Below are 22,543 nucleotides of genomic sequence, written 5' to 3' on the forward strand. Positions count from 1 at the left end.
CCATATTATGTTCTATGTCTTATGGTCATACTCGTCATACTAATGGTCATTCTGGTCATACATTGTCTTTTGATTTGATGAATTTGTATTGTTCGTTGTTTATACATGTCCTTTTTTGTCGTTTTTATCCAACGCTGTAATGCTATGTGACAATGACGTAAAGTATAATACTTATAACGTAAACAGTAAGATTACATTCTGAGACGTTATGGGAAGAGACCTTAACTGGGTCGAAGTTATGTTTTTTGGCAGTAATGATCCTTAGTATATGAAGTATGAAATTGGCCGATTATGTACTTTTTGCAATGCTACGTGTTCCTTTTGTCATTTACCTTGAGACTCGCGATAGATTATGTTGTTTTTTTATCTATTTTCCCTCAGGTGTGTCATTGTAATGATTAGTATCTGTAATGTAACTGAAAATATGTACCTTGAAATCCTTGTCAGTCACCACTCTCGCGACATTCCTTAACAATATTTGTTTGATCATTCGGATAGATTGAATTGCCTTGTTTTGTTTTCGTTCGAAAATAATAAAGAACGTTAGGGTTCTTAAGATTACACTAAACATATATTTTATTGCAACTGTATACGTGTATGTGTTGTAGTTCGTAATACATGCCTGTTGGGATTCTGGGATTCTGGATTTAAAGTGGTCCCTTCAAACGCTTCTTTGTCGTAAGGTCCGACTTAATGGATCGGTGGCGTGTCATCACATCCCGACGGCGTCGATTGTTGCTTATAATATCAATCACTGATATCATGGCCAGACCAGTATTTACTTTAAAAGAAGAAACAACACTTGTTCTTGTAAATATACCGTCTACTGACCATTGTTTCTCGTGTTTACTTTATCAGTGTGTCACTTATCACCTTGTTCCGTAGGTAAGGAAGTTAGCATGCTTTTGTATCACTTTCTCATTCTATTTTCTCATTCTTTCACTCACATTTCCCAGTTTTTCGAATGGCTTGTAGCATTGCTATATTCTGGTATATTTACATAGAAGAATGCAATAATGTTTCAAATAAAGAATTTTGTAATAAACAATAAATGTCGAAAGCGAGTTTTGTTGTTATTTGCGGAATTTTAAACACACTGATACCACATACTCGATGTGATGTGTCTAGGTGTCTATCATTATCCACAATATTACATACAAAAGCATGACCGATAGCTATAGTGTAAGAGGTTTGACTCTCCGTGGTATGTGTTAGCTAATATTAACAAGAAACGACAACTCGGTCTATTTTTAGTGAGTGAGTGAGTATGGTTTTAGGCCGTTTTAATCAGTATTCCAGCAATATCATGGCGGGAAACACCAGAAATGGGCTTCTCTCAATGTACCCATGTCGGGAATCGAACCCGTGTCTTCGGCGTGACGAGCGAACGCTTTAACCACTAGTCTACCCGACCGTCCCCGGTCTATTGAGTGAATAGACAATGTAAACTCAACGCAGGAAATATGCTGAGCCCACTGAAATAGATACACACAGTGACTTGCAATGTTAAACATGTTAAAACCAGGGACAGTGTCAAGGAAGATACTTGCAATTGTATTGTCAAAATGCATGAATTATCAACATCATTACGAGTTATGCCACGAATGACAACAAACACGAAGGTATTGCGTCAAGTTTGGAGAAGGGTGGGGGGAGGGGGGGGGGGGGGAGTTGCTCAGTAATTGATCAACCATCAAGACTTAAACATTACCACATGGAACCCCATGTAATCCTTCAGAATGTCACACTTTTCAGCCAATATCTCGTTACCAACCACCATGGGGTCAATGCACGCCCTCGATTCGACGACAGGCAGAAGATGTGAGACGTCTGATCACAAGAAATGGGATTCGTTGCATTAATCTTGGAGGACTGTCAACTAACAGATCATTGACAGAAGGGGGACGTGGTCTTGCTCTTTTTTCTCGGTCAAGGTGATCCCACACGAAGGTGATAAGTCTGACAGGGCCTTGTGTTATCTTGCTATAACAGTCATTCCGGGGATTCTGTTGCAAGAACGGTAGCACAGCAGGGTAGAGAGATTAACCAAAGTAGCACTGTCCAGTTTCCTTCCAAACTCTTTAGATCTGTTTTGACCTGGTTAATGATGTCGCTTTAACATGGCTAATGATGCCACATTGACATGGCTAATGACACCATCAACCTGGTGACTTGCCACAGCAAAAACTCCCTGCAGCATGGTAACGCGTTGCTCCTTGATGTATCATAGCAACGGCTTATTCAACGGCAACGTCATTTATCTTATCATGCTATTTGTCACTGTCCAATCGTTTGGTTGTGAGTGCACAGTACATCGTTCCTGTTATACCCATGTCTTTGTACGTTGACATACTGTTGGTGCATATAGGTTTCACTGATCTGGTTACGATAGCACGCGCGCTACTCAGAAATTGGTAAAGTTTGGGCGATTGACTGTCAACCACTATTCGGCGTGAGATCTCACAGTGTCCAACTTTTAGTTTGGTAACGTTACGTTTGTTTTTGTCAGTTTAAATCAAAAGTTATCCTATTCATGTTCACCATGCACAATCTTAATTAGTACTTGAAAAAATCATCAAGCAATTGTGGGTTCATACATGTCAAGTTGACTCGTTTTCTGTCATTTTGCTTTTGCTACACATGGCGTTGTAAATAATGTTTTATTAAACTTCTGTTGGCGCTGTGCTAGTAGTAATTAAGCTCAAGAGATCACAGAACAGTGAACACATGATCAGGTTTACAATCATAAAAGGCAATAACAAAGACAGTCGTGCTCTAGAAGATATGTCTCACATGAACTATGTTTTATTTAAACAAGTAATTATCAACAGTATATCATAATACAATATACATATACAATACGTTAAGTAGAGGCTGTGTAAAAGACATAATATTACATAATACATAAAAAAATGGAAACAGTAAACTATAACAACAATATTTGTTTTCATATTTGAGTTTCATATCTACATGTATATTACCTTGTGTTATGAATCAATAAAAGGTATCCATAATGTATGCCTGTGTGGGATCTTTTCTATACAGATTATGAAGAAAAATTAGGGTTCTATTGTAATGCAATCTCTATTCTGAAGATACTGAGGACCTCTATTCGTCGTTGGCTTACCAAACGTCATTGAACATGAAGTGTTGAATAATGCAATACAATTTTATGATTGGATACAGTTTATATATTGACTGTTGAAACTGTCATTCTGGCTAGTTAGCTGCTTTATTCTTTATACTGAGAGTGCTAAAAGTGTTAACTTCACTTGCATCTGGGGACATGTTAAAGTTAACATTCAGATATTAATGCTCATTTGCAAACTTTTTTTTAGGACAGTGCCCATATATATTTGTAATATAAGTTGCAATTTGTAAGTCTTGTACAATTATGCGAGCCTCAAAAGTCGCTTTAAACTCAACTCAGGCACGCTTGCAAGTTAAATATAGTTCAAGTTGATTATGAGTGTTCACACACAATTAAAACAATCTTACAGTGGGTGAGTGAGTGAGTGAGTGAGTATGGTTTTCCTGCAATATCACGGCAGGGAACACCAGAAATGGGCTTCACACATTGTACTCAATATGGGATTTGAACCCAGGTCTTTGGCGTGACGTGCGAACGCTTTAACCACGAGGCTGCCCGACCGCCCCTTAAGCAATCACACAAACCATGGTACATGATAAGTGAGGGAGGGAGGTTTTACGCCGCTTTTAGCAATATTCCACCGATACTACGACGGGGTACATCAGAAATGGGCAGAAATGGGCAGAAATGGGCAGAAATGTACCCATGTCGGGAATCGAAACTGGGTCTTCGACGTGACAAGCGAACGCTTTAACCACTAGGCTACCCGACCACCCCATGGTACATGATTAAATGTAAGTGAAATAGAATGGTCATTTCTACGTTTACAAAAGGGTTTAGGTTAATGCAACATATATCGAATTTTGTTGAAAAATACCCTCATTAGAAGTTTCGACAACCTGCTATTAAAATATGCCTAAACGTGTTACGCAATGGGAGTACGACATGGTGTACGAGATATAAAAGGGATGTACATGAAGAACCATAACAGGCATCATGTGCCTGTTGGTAGACACTTAACTCAGTTTGAAAGACCATTACATTTACCATATGTACCATAATGTAACCGTGACGTATATGTCGTGAAGTTGAACAACAGTATTGTCTCAGTACACAAACATCTTAAATATTAAAAGTACTTCAAAGTCTTTTACAAGAGTAACCACATAATTATGGTAGAAAAGCAATATATAATGTTGAATGTGCGTTGAAACTGGAAGTATGTTGTTCGTTTGTGTATTTAGGTGTGTATGTTGAGAGATAGATATAACTTACGACCTTTAACACTAAGGCCTGCACTAAAAACGCGTCTATGTAAGAGAAATTCCATAAGCAAAACATGCAACCGACATATATACAGCCTAAATATAAGGCTAATTGTTAACAAATATTTATTTGGGTTTTATCTGGAAACAGATTGCCAGATAGCAAACATACACAGCGATTGATACCACAAAAAAATACAAAGGTACATTTGTGTGGAACAGGAAACTGTTAACACTAGCTTTGGCTACTGTCCGTTGTTCAACTTTTTTGTTCACATTATCAACATTTACGTTATTCCTACGTTATCAACAAATACATTCCAGTACATTCCCCATGTATTGACTTCAAAGTAAAGTGTCGTCATACAAGGAAAGTGTGTTTTTTTCAGTCGTTGTGAAAGTACGGGCGTGGTACTTCGACTTTAATTGTCAACGTTATTGTGAAAATATGCTAAACAGTCACATCAGTTGCACGTTCAACGACAAGTAAACCCTGTTTTAGAGTCAAAGGTACAGTACATACAACATGCCACGGACTCATCACACGGACCCTCTATAAGAAACGTGAACGACCCCAGGCTGAACATACGAAGGGCGTTCAATAAGTTTTGCAATTTCAATATAAGACCAAGTCGCAGAGATCTTTTGCACTTTCATTTTTCAACATAATCTCCATTCACCTCAATCCACTTATTCCATTTGTCCTCCGTGGTCTAGAGGTAGAGCGTCCGCCCAGAGAGCAGAAGGTTCGGGGTTCGATCCCCGGCCGCGTCATACTAAAAGACGTTAAAAGATGATATTTGTTGTTGCCCTGACTGGCGCTCGGCATAAAGGGGCTAAAACAAGGACTCGGTATACTGTGTCTGAGTGGGGTATTCATGTTAAACTGCGGCATTACATCTCAGTGGGCTAGCACTATAAATCGGCATCAGTCTGGACTAGTACAAGCAGCCACACACACGCACACACGTGCATGCACGTCGCTTTATAAGTGCAATACCCTTGGACGCGACGTTAAAACCAATTTCACCTCACCTATTCCATTTGTCCTTCAAGCTTTAAATGCCACTTTTATAGAAATCCGCAGATTGGCCCTCTAACCACGCCTCTGTGGCACCCTTTATGACCTCGTTATCCTCGTTATCTTCCACGTAGGGCAGATTGAGTTTACCGGAACAGGAAATAGTCATTGGGGGCTAAGTCTGAGCTGTAGGGTGGGTGGTTTAACTGTACAGCCCAGACTTAGCCCCCAGTGAGTCGATGTTTCTGCTGGTTGACTGGAGGGATCCATCATACACTCATGAGTATTTATAGTCAGCTATAAAAGGAATTGAAAATGACACTGCGAAATGAACATAGTTCTAATAAAATCTTTTTCTTTACTTTTGAGTAGCAGGATTTCTGCATTTGTACACAACAGATTTAGTTCAAAATTAACATATCATTCTTATTTTCAACAAGTGCAGTATCGTGTCACTGAAGCCAATCACTTGATTGCGTGGTTCTCTTAACTTATTTCCACTTGTCAGGAAGACAAATTAAATAATTCAGTAACATATGGAGATAAGATCTTACAAGCGATCATTTTCATAAATCTGTTTACAATGCCATCGGGTCCAAGTACTTTATGAAAAGCATTTGACAAGAAGATATCACACACATTTTCCTGAGAGAAGACTATGATCACACAGCACATGTCGTTAAGCATATTCTGTCAAAGAGGAGGGACGGACTATCTGGTTTGTCAACCGATTATCACCGATTTAACCGTCGATTTCTTTGTGGAGACAATTTGGTTGCACAAAATTTAATCTAACGTTACACGTTTTGGTAAATCCGATCATTTACACGTGCATGCTTAGGATACATACAGCAAATATAATAGTACATAACGCTATATTTACATAATTCGATAATAGATTTTCATGGAACGAAATAAACGCTATTTTTTCATGACTATTTATTTTCTTACTTTTATCTTTGCAGGTCGAATACCAGCATGTTGTCCGAAAGATGATGCAACAGTTAATACATGTAGTCTGCATACTATAGCTATTAGCATCACATTAATCTCACATTAGTACATGAAACTAGAAAACTAGAAGATCACATATTAATATTTAAAACTAGCATACAACCACAACAAAGATATCACTTTATCATATAATGGTCGTCACGATATGGCTGAAATACTGCCGATGTGACGTTAAATCTTAACTCACTCACTCATATAATGGGTAGGTTTCTCAGCAGGATAATGTGTTGGGGTCATATGCGGATAGAGATGCAAATATCAAAGATCAAGTAGGGGCTACTTTCAGTTTTTATAAACAAACATGGCGTCGCCCTTGTCATTCGGCGATCGAGTCAGAATTAACCACCGGGAATCTGGATAAACGACAGAGATAATTGCTATCATTATCTACAGAACAGTCTAATATACTGAAAATCAGTGTCTAACTGTGACGTAGCTAAGGCGTTTTACAAATTTTTCAATTTTAGAGATATATATTTCAATTTAGCGAGGGCACTTGGCCTAGCCAAGCGGATCAGTAGCCATATGTGCTTGTAGACCTCTGCGGCTTGACACCTTTTCCAGAAATTAAAATAGTTGGAATTGGCCGAAATATGTTTGAATTATCACCTTGTTTCGTTTTGTTGTTGTGTGTACATCTGACTGCACTTCTTAACGTTATGACAGGAAAGGCCGACTGTCAACAACGTCTCAACGTGGCCGTGACGTCTCACAGACTAGGGTTAGAGTAGCTTCCCTCTGATAAAGGGAAGTTACTCTATCGTACCGACCGAGGGATTGCCGCGAAAGGGAAGTAAAAACAATTGTTGTTTTGCGTATATGTTGCTTCGCCATGGTATAAGAAATAGATTTCAGATGGAACTATATTGGCCAATGTCAGTGTCCGACAGACACATCACTTAGCCTGTGACGTAATAAATATTAATGCGCGCATTCAAGGAAAACTCGCAATGTATCCGTAATGTTTGTGAGAGAGAGAAAGCGATTCCCAATCACAGAATTAAAGAATGACATTATATGATAAAAAGAGGTTATCACGCTAGAGTGTTTGGGGATGGTAAATTTCCAGTATTAGGAATAAACACTTTGTATTTAGCTCGCCAAGGCTCGCTAAATACAATGTTTATTCCTAATGCAGGATATTTACCATCCCCATACACACTCGCGTGATAACCTCTATATATGTAACAAAACAATATACAAAATGCTATAGATCGCCAGCAACTGATGGTAGATCACCGTGGTGTCTTATAGTACCTTTGCTCCTTGCATGGACCCCAGCAGGATTTACACCATCCCTTCAGTGGCTGGCCCATGTCAGGCGACTAACACAAACACGCCCAATGCACAGTGAATGGTAGCCACAATAGTCATTCAGATGGGGTCTTTCCACTCTGCATAAAATGGGTAGACACGCGGTCCACACACTCGCCGCCATGGAAGGGGTCAGTCTCGTCGTCCTGCCCTGTCTCTATGGGCTGTACATAACATCCGGTAAGTGTCTATCTTATAACTTAGAAGGAACATTTTTTACATTGTATAATAAAATGGATTTGAATGACAATACTGACATGTGATCAGTGATGCGGTTTCGTTATTGCCTCCACTCCTGTAGAACACATAAATACCCCCTTTTGTATGAGAACTCAAGTATATTAAGAAAAAGTTATTGAAATAGTTTGAAATGAAATTCATATTGTTTTATAAATAGAGTGAACTCAATTTAGAAAAGAAAAGCAGCCCTATTACAAAAATCAGTACAATCTCGAATGTCTTGTCTTTGTCACATCCGAATGTCTTGTATCCTGACAGGAGGAAAAGTCGGTGTTTTCGGACAGTTATCTCACCAGAAGCAATTAGGGGAAGAAAGACCTCGAATCACCCTTGGCTTGCACTTATGTAGCCAACCTTTTAGAAATGGCTACCCGCAAGCGTCTAGAATAATTGTCGCAATAACAAAAACAATCGCGGCCTGGTTGGTATGTCTCACATAAACCATGTGATATTTAAACCAGTAATTATCAACAGTATATTATAATACAATATGTAGGTTTGGAAACAGCTAGTATATTGTACATCACACACTTGACTGTTTCGATAATGACATTAAAAGATTTAACGAAGGCATATCTTTTGCATACAAATGAAATGTTTATGAAACTGTTAGAGAAATGTTCTATGGTGACCGGAATCGGAACAATTTAAACTATTTCCTCATTGAAACAATCGACAATCAAAGTAAAATATAACATTATAAAAATTATTTGAAAAAAACTTTATGTTGTTTACAAACCTTTTTCTGATCGATATTCGTTGCCATCTCCGTCAACCACCACCGTTAGAATTTGGTAGGAGGGGATTTGAAAGTCAATCAGAAAACATTCCCCTTCGAAAGTCCACGAAAACAATGTCCGAACTGAAGTGACACGCACAATTAAGAAAATCATACACTATCCACTATTTCTGGGACACAAATGTCTGAGTTCTGTTCCTATTTGTCTTTGGATCCATGAAATTTTGAAATTAATAGGTCACATCGTGCAGATTCCTTGTTTCAAAATATCCGGCTCGTCCGCAGCCTAAAAAGCGGCTTTTCAGTCAAACTCAGTCACAATGGTAATCATATGGATGTACCAGCAGATCTACCTGTCAATCCCAGATAATCTAAGTGTTAATGTTGAACCACATCATAGATCGGGGTTGTCATCTTGCTTCATTCTATAACTCGTTACGGAGAATGTAAACAGATTGTCAGCCATTGACAGCTGTGAGGTGTGAGTAACCGTGATGTAGGTCAAGTTCTGCCACTTCCAAGTTGGGATGCGGGATGGAGAGGCATTTATTTTGATTTTATTATTGTTTACTGGGGGTAATTGCTAACTAACTAATAACACTTACACATGTTAAATGTATAATAGAATGTTAATTCATAAAGTTTGCTGTAGAAATATATTCGTTTAGCATTTTTAAACCTTTTTTCTATTACCCGTCACCCCTACAATAGAACAATGATGGCATGTTCGATTTCCAAGAAATGACCTCTCTCACAAAAGTCCGAGAAATGACAGTCAGTCCACAGTGTACAACAGTGTACAGCAGTTTGGTAGAAATTAAAACATCTCTCTTTGGACTAAGCTTGGAGTGCTATTTGTCAACTTCTTTTGAAAAACTATGTGTTCTGAACACTTATTATGAACTACTTACGACTATGGTGTTTTTAATCTTGAACTTTAGTAATAATTGTTACAAATATAACTACCTGTGACAACTTTTCGGAATGTTCTAAGATTGACGACCTGTGCACCTGTGTTATTACACATTGCAAGAGAGCACCGTTTTCAAAGCGTTGTTGCCGTCATGGTAGAATGGAGATAAACCTACATTGTTTTGAAATTTGATGTAGTCCCACTGTAGAATAAATACCTCTTTAAAGCGCTCGGTTCAAAGTTATAATAAAGAGGTATCTATTCTACAGTGGAACTACATCAAATTTCAAAACACAGTAGGTTTATCTCCTAAATGCAATCTCTCTTCTGAGGATACTAAGGACCTCTGTTCGTCGTTGGTTTACCAAACGTCATTGAACATGAAGTGTTGAATAATGCCATACAAGTTTATGATTGGATACAGTTTATATATTGACAGCTGAAACTGTCATTCTGGCTAGTGAAGGACAATAGACATCATAAAGTTAGCTGCTCTATACTTTATACTGAGAGTGCTAAACGTGTTCACTTCACTTGCATCCGGGGATATTTTTAAGTTAAATTTAAATATTAATGCTCACTTGCATACTTTTTTTTACAGCAGAGCCCATATATATTTGTAATATAAGTTGCAATATGTAAGTCTTTTACAATTATGCAAGCCTCAAAAGTCGCGTCCAACTCAACTCAACCACACTTGCAAGTTGAATATGAGCGTTCACACACAATTAAAACATTCACACATTGTTCCCATGTGGGGAATCGAACCCAGGTCTTCGGCGTGACGAGCGAACGCTTTAACCACTAGGCTACCCGACCACCCCTTGGTACATGATTAAGTGTAGGTAGAATGGTCGTTTCACCGTTTACAAAAGGGTTTAGGTCAATGAAAACTATATCGGATTAGTTATATCAATTCATTAGAAGTTTCGGCAAACTGCTACTGCAATATATCTGAACGCGGTTATAAAAACGCAATGGGAGTCAGACATGGTGTAGGAGACATAATCGGGATGTTCATAAAGAACAAGGCAAGGCAGTTGAAATAGTGTAGAAAAGCTATATACAAAGTTTAATGTGCGTTGAAACTAAAAGTATGTTGTTCGTGTGTGTTTAATTGTTTGTTGTTTTTACGCCGCACTCAGCAATATTCCAGCCATATGACGGCGGTCCGCAAATAATCAAGTCTGGACCAGACCATCAAGTGGTTGACATCATGATCATCGATCTACGCAATTGGGATACGGTGACATGTATAAAGTCAGCAAGCTTGACCACCCGATCCTGTTAGTCGGCTCTTACGACAAGCATTGTCGCCTTGGGTTGCTGGAGACCTATACTAACCCAAATCTTCACGGGCATGTTCGTTTGTGTACTTAGGTGTGTATGTTGTGAGAGAGATAGAACTTACGACCTCAGCACTAAGGTCAGCAATAAAAACGCTCTTATGTAAGAGAAATTCCATAAGTAAACATGCAACGGACATATTTTCATTTGGACACCTAAACATTAGGCTGATTATTTACCAATAATCCGTACTTTAGAGTTTTACCCGGAAACCGATTGCAAGATAGCAAACATACAAAGGGATTGATACCACAAAAACATACAAAGTTACATTTGTGTGCAACAGGAAAATGTTGACACTAGTTTTGCCTACTGTCGTTGTTACTTCGTGGTACTTCGACTCTTATCAGTTCAACATGGCAGGTGTCAGGTTACTCCGGATGGTTGTGCTGGCTGGATCATCGGGTATGTTTCCCATGGATGGTGATGATACTGTCTACATACTGTTTTTTCTTTAAGCTGCACTTGCTTTTTGTAGAAGTGAAAATATTTGACATCATTGTATTATCGTTGGTGTGTGAAAGATTAGAAAGAAATTACATAGTACTATAACAATAAATGGAGTTTCAAATATACTTAGTTTAATTTTCGTATCGTGTTTTTTCAAACAGCGAACTATATTACGACGGTCGGCACCAGAAATTAAAATCACACATTGTACCCACGTGTTGGGTTGTCCAAATGCTCTTACCAGCTATGAATAGGTCCATCGACCCACATTTAAAATATAACCAAGAGTATTTTAATGAACAGCAAAAACAACCTGCCAGATCTTTTGTATACATTTTAGGCGAATGTATTTGGAATCAATATAACTCAAACGGAGTAGAAAATTGTTCAGTAATTATCAACAGAGGTACGGTGTGTGGTGTAGGTCTGAGTGGTATTCACATATTGACGAATCAGTGTTTTTATGTTCATATTTTTAGAGAGCCGTTATCATAGTAATTCTACACTTTCAGTATAGGTGTTCGCAAAAAAAAAAAAACAAGTTGTAAAAATAATTCTGTGATACTATTTTGGTTGTTATACTGTCCTTTGTTGACAGGTTTTTATTACTCGTGTATGCCAAACCTCTCACAAATCATACCATTGCAGGACTTCAAGAAGTCGAATATATTACACCCCGTAGAAGATCCGGACATAATCCCACATGGGTAAAATATCCCACATGCCAGTACCCCACAAGACAATACCCGACATCTAGAGGAATAATACCCCACACCCAAACATTTCAGTTTGTTTGAATGTTTATGTGAGTTGGAACAATTACTTAAATGACATTGGTATTATTGTTGTTGTTTCACCACTTTAGTCTGGTCGTGTTTTGAACAATAACAATATAACAATATAAAATACTTCTTTGAGGAAATTGGAAATGAATTATAATAGACACAGAGGAAATAGATCGCTCTGATTCAGAGAGTATATTACTCAGAACAGGCCATACTAACCAAGTGACAAAAAAAAGGAATGAACTAGTTTGGATAATTATGTAAACTGTATGTATGTATATCCAATTTATAGGTTTGGATTAGTATCTAAATAGGGTAGGGATCGGCTTATCGCCAATACAGAATGCAGAAAGTATAAGGGGAATACAGTATGCAGGAAGTATAAGGGGAATGTTTGTATCCTAAGGAGAGTATTCATCCTACAACGGGGGAGTGTTCCAATCCTATGGGGAGTGATTTGGTCTTTGGATGAAAGGTTTCCGAAGGTTTCCTTGAGGTATCCATGCCAGATTCAAAGTAGAAAGGTATCCTGAAAGTTACCTGAATGTTTCTGGAAAACGAAAATCTACACTCTTTTTGCTGTGCAGTAGACATATTTCCTTCTACATTCGATATTGCTCATATGCATTGAACAATATATTGATCTCAACACACCAAGAAGAAGGAAGTTCTTCTCTCTTTTTGGGGGGGCGTACAACTATCCCATATTTTGGTGTTGTACAGACAAAATATTAAACACATTATTTCTAGCGTGTTCAGGGTCGAGTGAATTTATAATTCCCCAAGCTTTCCTTTCAGGGACAAAGGTTGTTCATGACTAGGTGGACGCTTGTGTGAAAAAAAATTGTCATTAATCATAATTGCATTGGAGAATATCATTTAGCATTTGTTTGAAGTAAAGGGATCCTTCAACTCTTATATACAGTAAAGTAACATCGTCAATATTAAACTGCATATCATCAACAATGTCGTTTACATTGAGAACATAAAGCAGACGATGCAGAACATGTCCCTGAGGTACACCAGTGATAAGTGTTTTGTGTTTAATGCCTGACCATTATTACTACTCACTGTAATCTTTTGGATAAATTTCCATTGATGCCAACTCGTACTGTATCCAATTTGTGTACTGTAATCGCTTGTGCCATACCTACATCACACAATACCGCACTTACTTCCTTATCATTATCTACAGCAGTAACTGTCTCGTTGTATAGGTTCGTAAGTTCAGTTACGTGATGACAAACAAGAGGAAGAACTATCTGGTTTGTCAACCTGTGCCTGTTCACAACACTGCATAAACGTACTGGCAATTTCAACTTCTATATAATAAAGAGCAGCAAAACCTATTGGCGGAAAAAGAAGACTTACACGATGCCATGTTTAAATTCCCGGTAAACTATTTATTGCTGCCTTTTTACCTTCACAATCACCTTTTCCCTTTCTTATCATCTACCTTATTTCTAATTAAGTTGTCTTAACTGGCGCCAATGCCGACATAAAGCAAAGATAAGGGTATGTAACACTACATTTACATGATTTGATAATAATTTTTCATGGAACGAAATAAACGTCTATTATATTCTCTTTGTTATGTATCTTTGCAGGTCATATACCAACATGTTGTCCTGTAGAGGATGATACAGTTTATGGTCTGAATACTATAGTTATTAGCATCACATTTATCTCACATGAGTACATGAACAGTTAATAGTCTGAATATTAATTATATCAGCAAACCATTTGATACATTTTCGAAGTCGGCCTGGCTTGTTCTCATTGAGTTAAGCTCAAGCACAGCGCACACTCTTGATGGAGGACCATGAGCATTGGCTGCACGCTATATACAGATATGCTGGCGGTTGGGCTAATAACAGTTGCAGTGTACAATAAACAAACCAACTTGACTGAAGTCAAGAGGTCTTATGATTACTAGAAGGTCCATAATGTCAAGGATATAGATTGAGTGGCTAAATCGGGGAAAGAAAAGGTGCAGAACCCACTCAAATGTTTACAGTCAGATATACCGATTATGCCTGCGTATAAATACATGTACTTGGATGTGGGAACGTATTTGGACTTTGAAAACATTAAAACGCTTTGTCATGCCAGGTGAATAACACAGACACGCCCAATACACAGTGAAACAGCCACAATAGTCACATTCAGATAGGGCCTTTCAAATCTTTGTATGACATGGCTAGTCAGCCGACAACGGAAACCGCATTAAGATCCTGGTCGACATGAAGGGGGTGAGACTCGCTGTCCTGCTCTGTGTCTATGTGCTGCACATTACATCAGGTAGGTGTCTATCTTATAACTAAGAAGAAACATCTTTCCTATAAATTATATAATAAAAATGGATTTGAATTACCCTGATGACATGCGAACATTGATGCAGTTTCCACTCGCTCTTTCTCTCTATCTCTCTCTCTCTCGCTCTCTGTCTCTCTCTCTCTCTCGCTCTCTCTCATAATATACAATTAATATATGATTACATTATCATATATGATACTGGACATTACTCGTTTGTCGTTCCAAGTTGACATAAAGCTGTGAAATATACATGTTTCATCAAACAGTACAGTTAACACTGCACGGTACTAAGTGGCTAACTTTGTTGGGGGATTTTATTCTGGAAACAGTCTGCATATTGTTTTGGTGCTCAAAGGTGAACGTTGCTCGCACAAGTTTAATATACCACGGATCTGATGAGCACAAACCAAGCATATGAGAATGTTGGATGACAACGCACGAGCATCGATAACGGGTCATGACATGAACTAGGACAGGCCTGGATCAGTTGACCACCCGTGGTCAGAAATGCGTTGATACCAAATTCCGGTGTGGTAGTAAGTACACAAGCACGTCCTCTCTTGTCAGCACACATGGCAGTCCTTTCTAATCAAGACAGAAGCACGTCCTCTCTAGTAAGTACACAAACACGTCCTCTCTAGTGAGTACACAAGCACGTCCTCTCTAGTCAATACGCAAGGCAGTTCTCTCTTCTCAGTACTCAAACACTTCCTCTACAGTCAGTACATGCACACAAGGCAGTTCTTTCTAGTCAAGACACAAGCACGTCCTCTCTAGTCAGTACACAAGCACGTCCTCTTTAGTCAGCACACAAGCACGTCCTTTCTAGTCAGTACACATGGACGTCCTCTCTAGTAAGCACACAAGCACGTTCCCACAAGTCAGTACACAAGGACGTCCTCTCTAGTCAACAAACAAGCATATTCTCTCGTCCGCATGCAATGGTCATGACGTCCTCTCTGGTCAGTACACAAGGGCACGTTCTCTTTTATTAAACATTATATAGAACCATCGCATTTTGTGGTTTACGATGAAGGTAACACCAAACATTTGAATAGATGTATTAGTATTATAACAACCAGACAGGGCAGGACTTGTACATTTTTTTGTGATAGCTAGACTATTTGGTCTGACGTGTAACATCATCACAGGGTTGACATGTATATTTAAGGTTTTAAAAACTCTGCATTCGCAATGTGATCACACGCAAAATTATCTCCCCCAAATATACTCTTCAAACCTTTTCTGGCATGGTTTACGTACAGTTCCTACGGTGTCCTTTCAAATCACGACCCCACCCCACCCCATCCCAGGATGTGATGCCTTAGGATAATACCACATGACCTTATGACTCAAAAACCAGATAACTGGACTGAAGAAGATACGACGCTAGATATTGCAGGTATAATACAGTTGATTGACGAAGATGGAGACATTTCCAGATTGGATTTTAGAATCTAAAACAGATTGTGTATGGTGTATATACACTCGTAGCAGCAGCGAGAAAGATTGCAACAGTCTACTCACTTTCAAACGAGACATGGATATATTAGAATTGGTTGAAAAGAAGTGATAGTGCATATATTCTGTAGTATACATTGCATTGTTACCAAACACAGTTGTCCCCGGATATGGGTGTTACCAATAGAGTATTCTCTACGTCAAGACGCCGTAAGTTGTGTGGAAATGTATATCGGCTCGCGCAGATTATGTGGTCTATTGTCAGTCTGTATTAACCACCCACGGATTTGTTCAAAGTGAATTTTACAAGTGGTATACTGGCATAAAAATATACATGTGATAACATTAGTAAACTCATTTTCTATCTACAGATGAAATAATTTTACTTATAAATTGAGTGAGATTATATTTTTGGTGCACATAACACTCGTTTTTATTGAATTAAAAAGCGCAATGTTTAATAATATTCATGGATGTATTTAGATTTATCTTATTTCATACAATTGCGTAAAGATCATAAAGATGATTAACCTCATTTCCAGTTAGCTGGTGAATAACACTGGGCACATGTTCTGTAAACCGTGCCATCATCTAGCGGGAAACATCGAAACACATATAATATGTATGTCCTTTCCTTATTTTGATGGTCATATGATCCATTTGAATATGACATGGGAAATACAATCCTGTGTACAGACTGCTTGGTGTAATTAAATCCTTATTATCTAGATTTGAAACCCTAGACATTTGACTTCCTTGTCTGTTTGTTCAATATGTCACATTGATGACATTGGGCTTTTGTAACCAGCTCAATAGGAAGGTCATCTAGTCTACTAGTAACAAGGATAAATTCATCATGTGTGCCTGACTTGGCGAATGTCAATGACTGAGTCGGATAAATCCCTGGATTACGGAAGGGCATATACTTCCCCCGTTATTTGGGACAAATTATTATGGCTATCATTTCATCATTAATATGAATTGTGATTCATTCTGAACGAGTGGTCTCAATGTCGATATTTGTGTCAGGACAGTTTGGTCACTCGAGTCGACGCCGACCCAGAAGACCATCGTTCCTGTTTTGCTACAGATCAATCGACAGCGACGCTTGCGTTGGTGCCATACCTTACAGCCTTGGAATTTGAGAAACTGGAGACGAGTGTGGTTAAGCGATGAATCACGATTTCTTCTTCACCAGCGAGATGGAAGACAACGTATTTATCGTCATCGAAATGAGCGTTTTGCCCACATTGTGTACGTGAATTCGACAATTTCGGTGGCGGTAGCGTCATGGTGTGGGGGGCCATATCCTACACAAAGAGATCTGACTTGGTAGTGATTCAGGGTAATCTGACAGCAATCGCTACATGAATCAAATTCTTTAACCTCACCTTCTTCCAATCATTGACCACCAGAGGGAACTGTTTCAACAGGACAACGCTCCGCCGCACACAACTCGTGTCACGGTAGACTACCTTCATAATGCAAACATCAACACCTTGCCCTGGCTGTCGAGATTTCCAGATCTCAACCCAATCGAACACCTGTGGGATGAACTCGATCGACATGTACGTCAACGTCAGAACACGCCGCAGACACACCCACAACTGGCCAACGCGTTACATGCAGAATGGCGCAGAATTCCGCAGGACAGAATTCGTACACATATCCATTCAGTGCCGAGTTGATGCTTCCCGGGGCAGTCACACGTGATACCACGGACCTATATAACAATTATACAAGTCCGTGGTGATACTGAGTTCAGCGCAACCTTGTGGCCTTATGTGACATGACAATGAACAGTTTTCAATGCATATGTACAACGACAACATGTGACTATCGAGCTCCAAAATGTTATATTTGTACATATGAAACTAAATTAAATATATCGACTTTATCAAGTACAATAAATTTACTGTAAATCTACCTGTGCGTTTCTTATTTTGAAGAGAGTATAAGTAAGATCGAAATGCAGGCCCGTGATTAGCTGCTCCATTGTGATGACCTAAGGTAAGATAATGACGGACTACTTTCCTGATCGTAAATCATTGATAAGTTACTGATGCTCAAGTAAAATGTTCACCTACGTCTGTGTTGACCGTTATTGTTTTGGAGTGTTAGCCCTCTGGATGCCACAGGTACATATGTGTCCTCACCTTCACCCCAACTCTTCAATTGTGAATTACAAATAAATACTCTACAATGCAAACTCGAAATCGTGCATAACGGCACCATGATTTAATTGCATTTCCTACACGGTCTCTATGTTACAATGGAAAACAAAAGCGTGATTAACAATACAGAAATTGTCAGATTCATTTATGTATAAATGACCAACGAATCAACGAAATTTAATATGTCAGTAAAACCCGAGGGATGCAGATCGTTCATGTGTTCCACCTTATTTAAACCCACGTGTACGGACATGAAGCTGACAAACCAAACAACATAAAATTAGCGAATCGGGGATGAACACCCACGACGATCGATATCGGATCCTGGCATGAACTAGGAGACTGAACTCTGCAGCAGCAAATTGTGGTGACGGGGATTTTGTTCTGATGTGTAGTTTGTGTATAAAAGGCTGTGTGCGGCCTGCCAACATTGCGAGTGATGCCTGTGTCATCTGTATAATGCACTTCCTGTGTGACAATATTGAGGAAACGAACGGGCAATAAATAGTCAACTGTCAGAAAGCGGATGTGATAAGTGAGACAGGTTTAGTATTCACAATGTATATTGTTAGCAGTGTTGAAGTGTACACAATTGATAAAGAACACCTGACCTCGTCTGTCTCTACAATGCGATCGCTGAAAGTGTCATGGTTAAATCCGCAAAATTACCGATGTTAATCGTTCTACACGACTTGTACATTATTTTGAAGGCATGGACTATTTGGTGTATCCTTGATACAAATCAAGAAATCTATGTCTGATATAATGCCTCTGTTAAGTTACAAGATGCTGTCCTTATGGTACATGCATGTACGGCTGCTAGTGTTTCTATTGTTAGCCGATATATACGTCTGAGACAGGCGTCTGTCCTGATATTACACTTGTCTACCCATGTCGCTGTCTATGTCTTGTATAATACAATGTACTGTTTAATTAAGCCAGCTGTCGTAGAGGTACACACGAATACACTGACTGCCTCTGTTATAAAAGTCTGACAGGTAGTTGTACATGTCCCCATGTCACATGCAGATACCGGTGTCAGTGTCATTTTAGGATATAATACTTCTGTTACAACTTCCCTGATTTTACTTAAAAGCTACCAGTGGCACTGACTGACGAAATGTGATATATACTTCTGTTTCAATTGCCATTATATTAATACGGCAACACAGTGACGATCTCTGATACAATACTTCTGTAACAGGCCGTTGTCCCGGTGGTATATGCAGATATCAGTATCAGTGTCTTTTTACGATATAATACTTTTGCTAAAACTGCCCTGATGTTACATATAGTTACCAGTATCACTGTCATTTCCTGACAAAATGATTCTGTAACAGGCGGCTGTCTTGACAGTAAACTTGCCTACCAGTGTCAGTGTTTATTTCTGACATAATGCTTCTGTTACAGTGAGTGAGTGAGTGAGTATGGTTTTACGCCGCTTTTAGCAATATTCCAGCAATATCACGGCGGGGGACACCTGAAATGGGCTTCACACATTGTACCCATGTCGGGAATCGAACCCGGGTCTTCGGCGTGACGAGCTTCTGTTACAGGCAGCTGTCCTTACATTGCATATGGCCACAAGAGTCACTGTATATTCCTAAGAAACTGTCCTGACAGTACATACGGCTGCCAGTGTCACTGCCCTTGCTATTCTACTGTTCTTACAACTGTCCTGGTGGTACATATGGATACCCACGTCACTGTTAATCTATGGTATAATGTCTATATATTACAAGCAGCTGCCTTGATGATACATGCTTCTGTCAGTGTCACTGTCTATCTATATGATATAATGCATATATTACAGGCAAGTGCCCTGGTGGTACATACGGCTACCAGTGTAGTTACAACTGCAACTGTCCCAACGACACGTGTGATTCTAGAGATCGATGCAGACCTCGGACCTGCAGCAGAGGGTGGTCAGGACCGACATGCCAGAAATGTAAAATAACAATTTTTGTATTTCAGTGAACGTGTGTCTCTAAATCAGCGTAAGACTATCAGAGTGGTAAGGCTAATTCTTATCTGCAAATTGTCAAAAGTCTTACATACACATGAATTCGATAATGAAATAAAGAATCGTTACGTTCTTCGGATGTTCATATCGTCATTTAAATACATTCTCTCCTTAGTTATATTTTTTAATACATAAACAGTATTCTGATCGTATCAAAATCCGTTCCTTTATTATTTGAAGCTATCTCGCTTTGAGGCTTTAACGGTAACGAGTTTACCTTTCATATCGGATAAACGTCAGTGCAAGGACTTTTATAATGACAGTGACTGAACTGTACGCCGTTTGCAACACTACGTCCGTCATATAACGGTGTATCAGTTTCATGTGAGAAGAATGCCCGAAGTGATGCTTTGGTGCACAGGTATAGTTCTTTTTAGCCATAAATCGTCAGGGCGAATCTGGGAGTCAAACCCACGATCACCGTATACTTGTAGGCCTCGAGGACATCCTTCTACACAGTTGTATTTACAGCGTCTTACACGTCTGCGCTATCTGTGCACAATTTAAAAAACAAAACAAGGAAAGTGCAGATCAGCATATAACATGTGTTACAGCACCTTGGTCCGTCATCTGAAGGTGTGATCCTCTGTATCTGAACATGAACAGTTTTACACATTTTCTGTAGTGAAATTAAGTTGCACATGGACCTATGGTTGTCTTTACATTATGACAGATAACAAAGGACTCGGTAAACCAACAAACGCCAGTAGCATCTACATGCCATCACGTAATGCAGTAGATGGTGACACCAGAGCGAACCACGAGGGCTACTGCTTTCATTCAGCCTTCAATATCCTTAGTATGACAGTTGCATGGTGGACAGTGGATCTGAGTGAGATGACACAAATTCATGACGTCACCATATACTTCAGGACAGACTGTGAGTTGGCTAGTTCCTACTGTCAAGACTAGTTTATTTCTCCCCATGACGTCCCATAAAGCCAATAACCACCACTGTGAAGTTTATGCAAAAACAACGTCAACCTGTTTCAAACGACTTGAAACTTAGACCTTGTCTTGGGGTTGTCAAATCTAGAAAGGTGGCGTTTGCTCAGTTCTGAAACTAGTCTACATTTGTTCATGATTCAGTATTGTACACAGGCATACATGAAACTTACTTCGTAATGGTATCCAAAGATTTTGAATTGTGAACATCTGTCATATTTGTTATTGTGCAAAATATGTAGGTAGGAGTAATTGTGCAACGGTTGGAATTTGCAGGTATTATAAGGGTACACACGCAAGCCCCTCCTACCGATAGCCCATTCATAGCTGTCCAGTGTGTTAGGTGGACTACAGCAATGCGTGGAGTAAAAACGCAATCGACTGACCTTTATGTTGACAATCAAGCGGAATGCCGCATCCCCAACTTTTAGAACCCCCTTCCAACACCATCCTCAGCCTCATGTCCGATAGGCATATTTTAGGATGTTGTCTGTTTGTTTGTTTGTTTGTTTGTTTGTTTGTTGTTTAACACCACACTCAGCAATATTCCAGCTATATGACGGCGGTGTGTAAATAATCTGGAGTCTGGACCAGTCTGGACCAGACAATCCAGTGATTGACATTATGAGCATCGATCCACAGAATTAACCATAGTCACCGAGCCTGACCACCCGATCCCGTTAGTCGCCTTTTACGGCCAGCTTGGGTTGCTGAAGACCTATCCTACCCCGGATCTTCACGGGTCTATTTTATGATGGACAAAGATGTTGGTTATATATACATGTTTAAGCTATAAAACACATATGAGTGATCCTATTTTCATGAATATACATTTCCTAATTAAGACACTTGTATTTTGACATTTAACAGATAAAGTTCGTCGGAATGGTATCCAGATCTACATAGCTGAAACTGACGCCTCCCCACCTGCCGGAGACAATTGCTACAACGTGACAGGGAAGGAGGACGGGACAGACATACCTGATGTTTTGAACGTCACGTGTTCTGGTAAAGGGCGCTATCTTGTGCTGTACACAACTGTAAAAAACAGCGGTGACAAAGTACCTATTTTGGATTTCTGCGAAGTGCAGGTTTACGGTAGGAATCATGTTTGATATCATATATAACTCATCGATCTCCAAATTTTGATTTTTCATATGTTCATTTAAATATCAATATGCTCTTTATTTTCTGCTGTTTTAAACATGTTCCTGGGAAGGGATCTACTTGGCCCTGTACACCATTACTGAAATCAACGAAAGTATCAACGTTATCAATACCCATCTTGGATTTCTGTGAAGTACGGGTAACTGTAGGAATTATGTTTATCATGTATTTATTGAGGTGGTAAACATGTCACGTGTTTTAATTGTACAGCAAGGATGTTACACGTAAATCTAACGCTGTTAAATCGAATTTGAGGAACCTAGCGCGTAGCGTGAGGA

General features: G+C 39.1%; 1 protein-coding gene across 4 annotated transcripts in view; it reads left to right on the plus strand.

Moving 5' to 3' along the window:
* The first annotated feature begins 14,401 nt into the window (after window positions 1–14,401).
* The window catches only part of LOC139478684 (receptor-type tyrosine-protein phosphatase epsilon-like), a 28,419-nt gene continuing 20,277 nt past the window's right edge, over window positions 14,402–22,543 (plus strand). For 3 of the 4 annotated variants that reach the window (XM_071261257.1, XM_071261259.1, XM_071261258.1), the window contains exons 1-4: window positions 14,402–14,480; window positions 19,944–20,078; window positions 20,827–21,033; window positions 21,969–22,196. In XM_071261257.1, coding sequence (XP_071117358.1) covers window positions 14,423–14,480; window positions 19,944–20,078; window positions 20,827–21,033; window positions 21,969–22,196 — 628 coding nt within the window. In that variant the 5' untranslated portion in view covers window positions 14,402–14,422. Of the gene's footprint in view, window positions 14,481–19,943; window positions 20,079–20,109; window positions 20,145–20,826; window positions 21,034–21,968; window positions 22,197–22,543 lie in introns of those variants that run through there. The other variant, XM_071261260.1, reaches the window with a different exon arrangement.

The sequence above is a fragment of the Haliotis cracherodii genome, unplaced genomic scaffold (genome assembly GCF_022045235.1).
Source record: "Haliotis cracherodii isolate W230 unplaced genomic scaffold, xgHalCrac1.p SCAF_4, whole genome shotgun sequence".
Lineage (NCBI taxonomy): Eukaryota > Metazoa > Mollusca > Gastropoda > Lepetellida > Haliotidae > Haliotis > Haliotis cracherodii.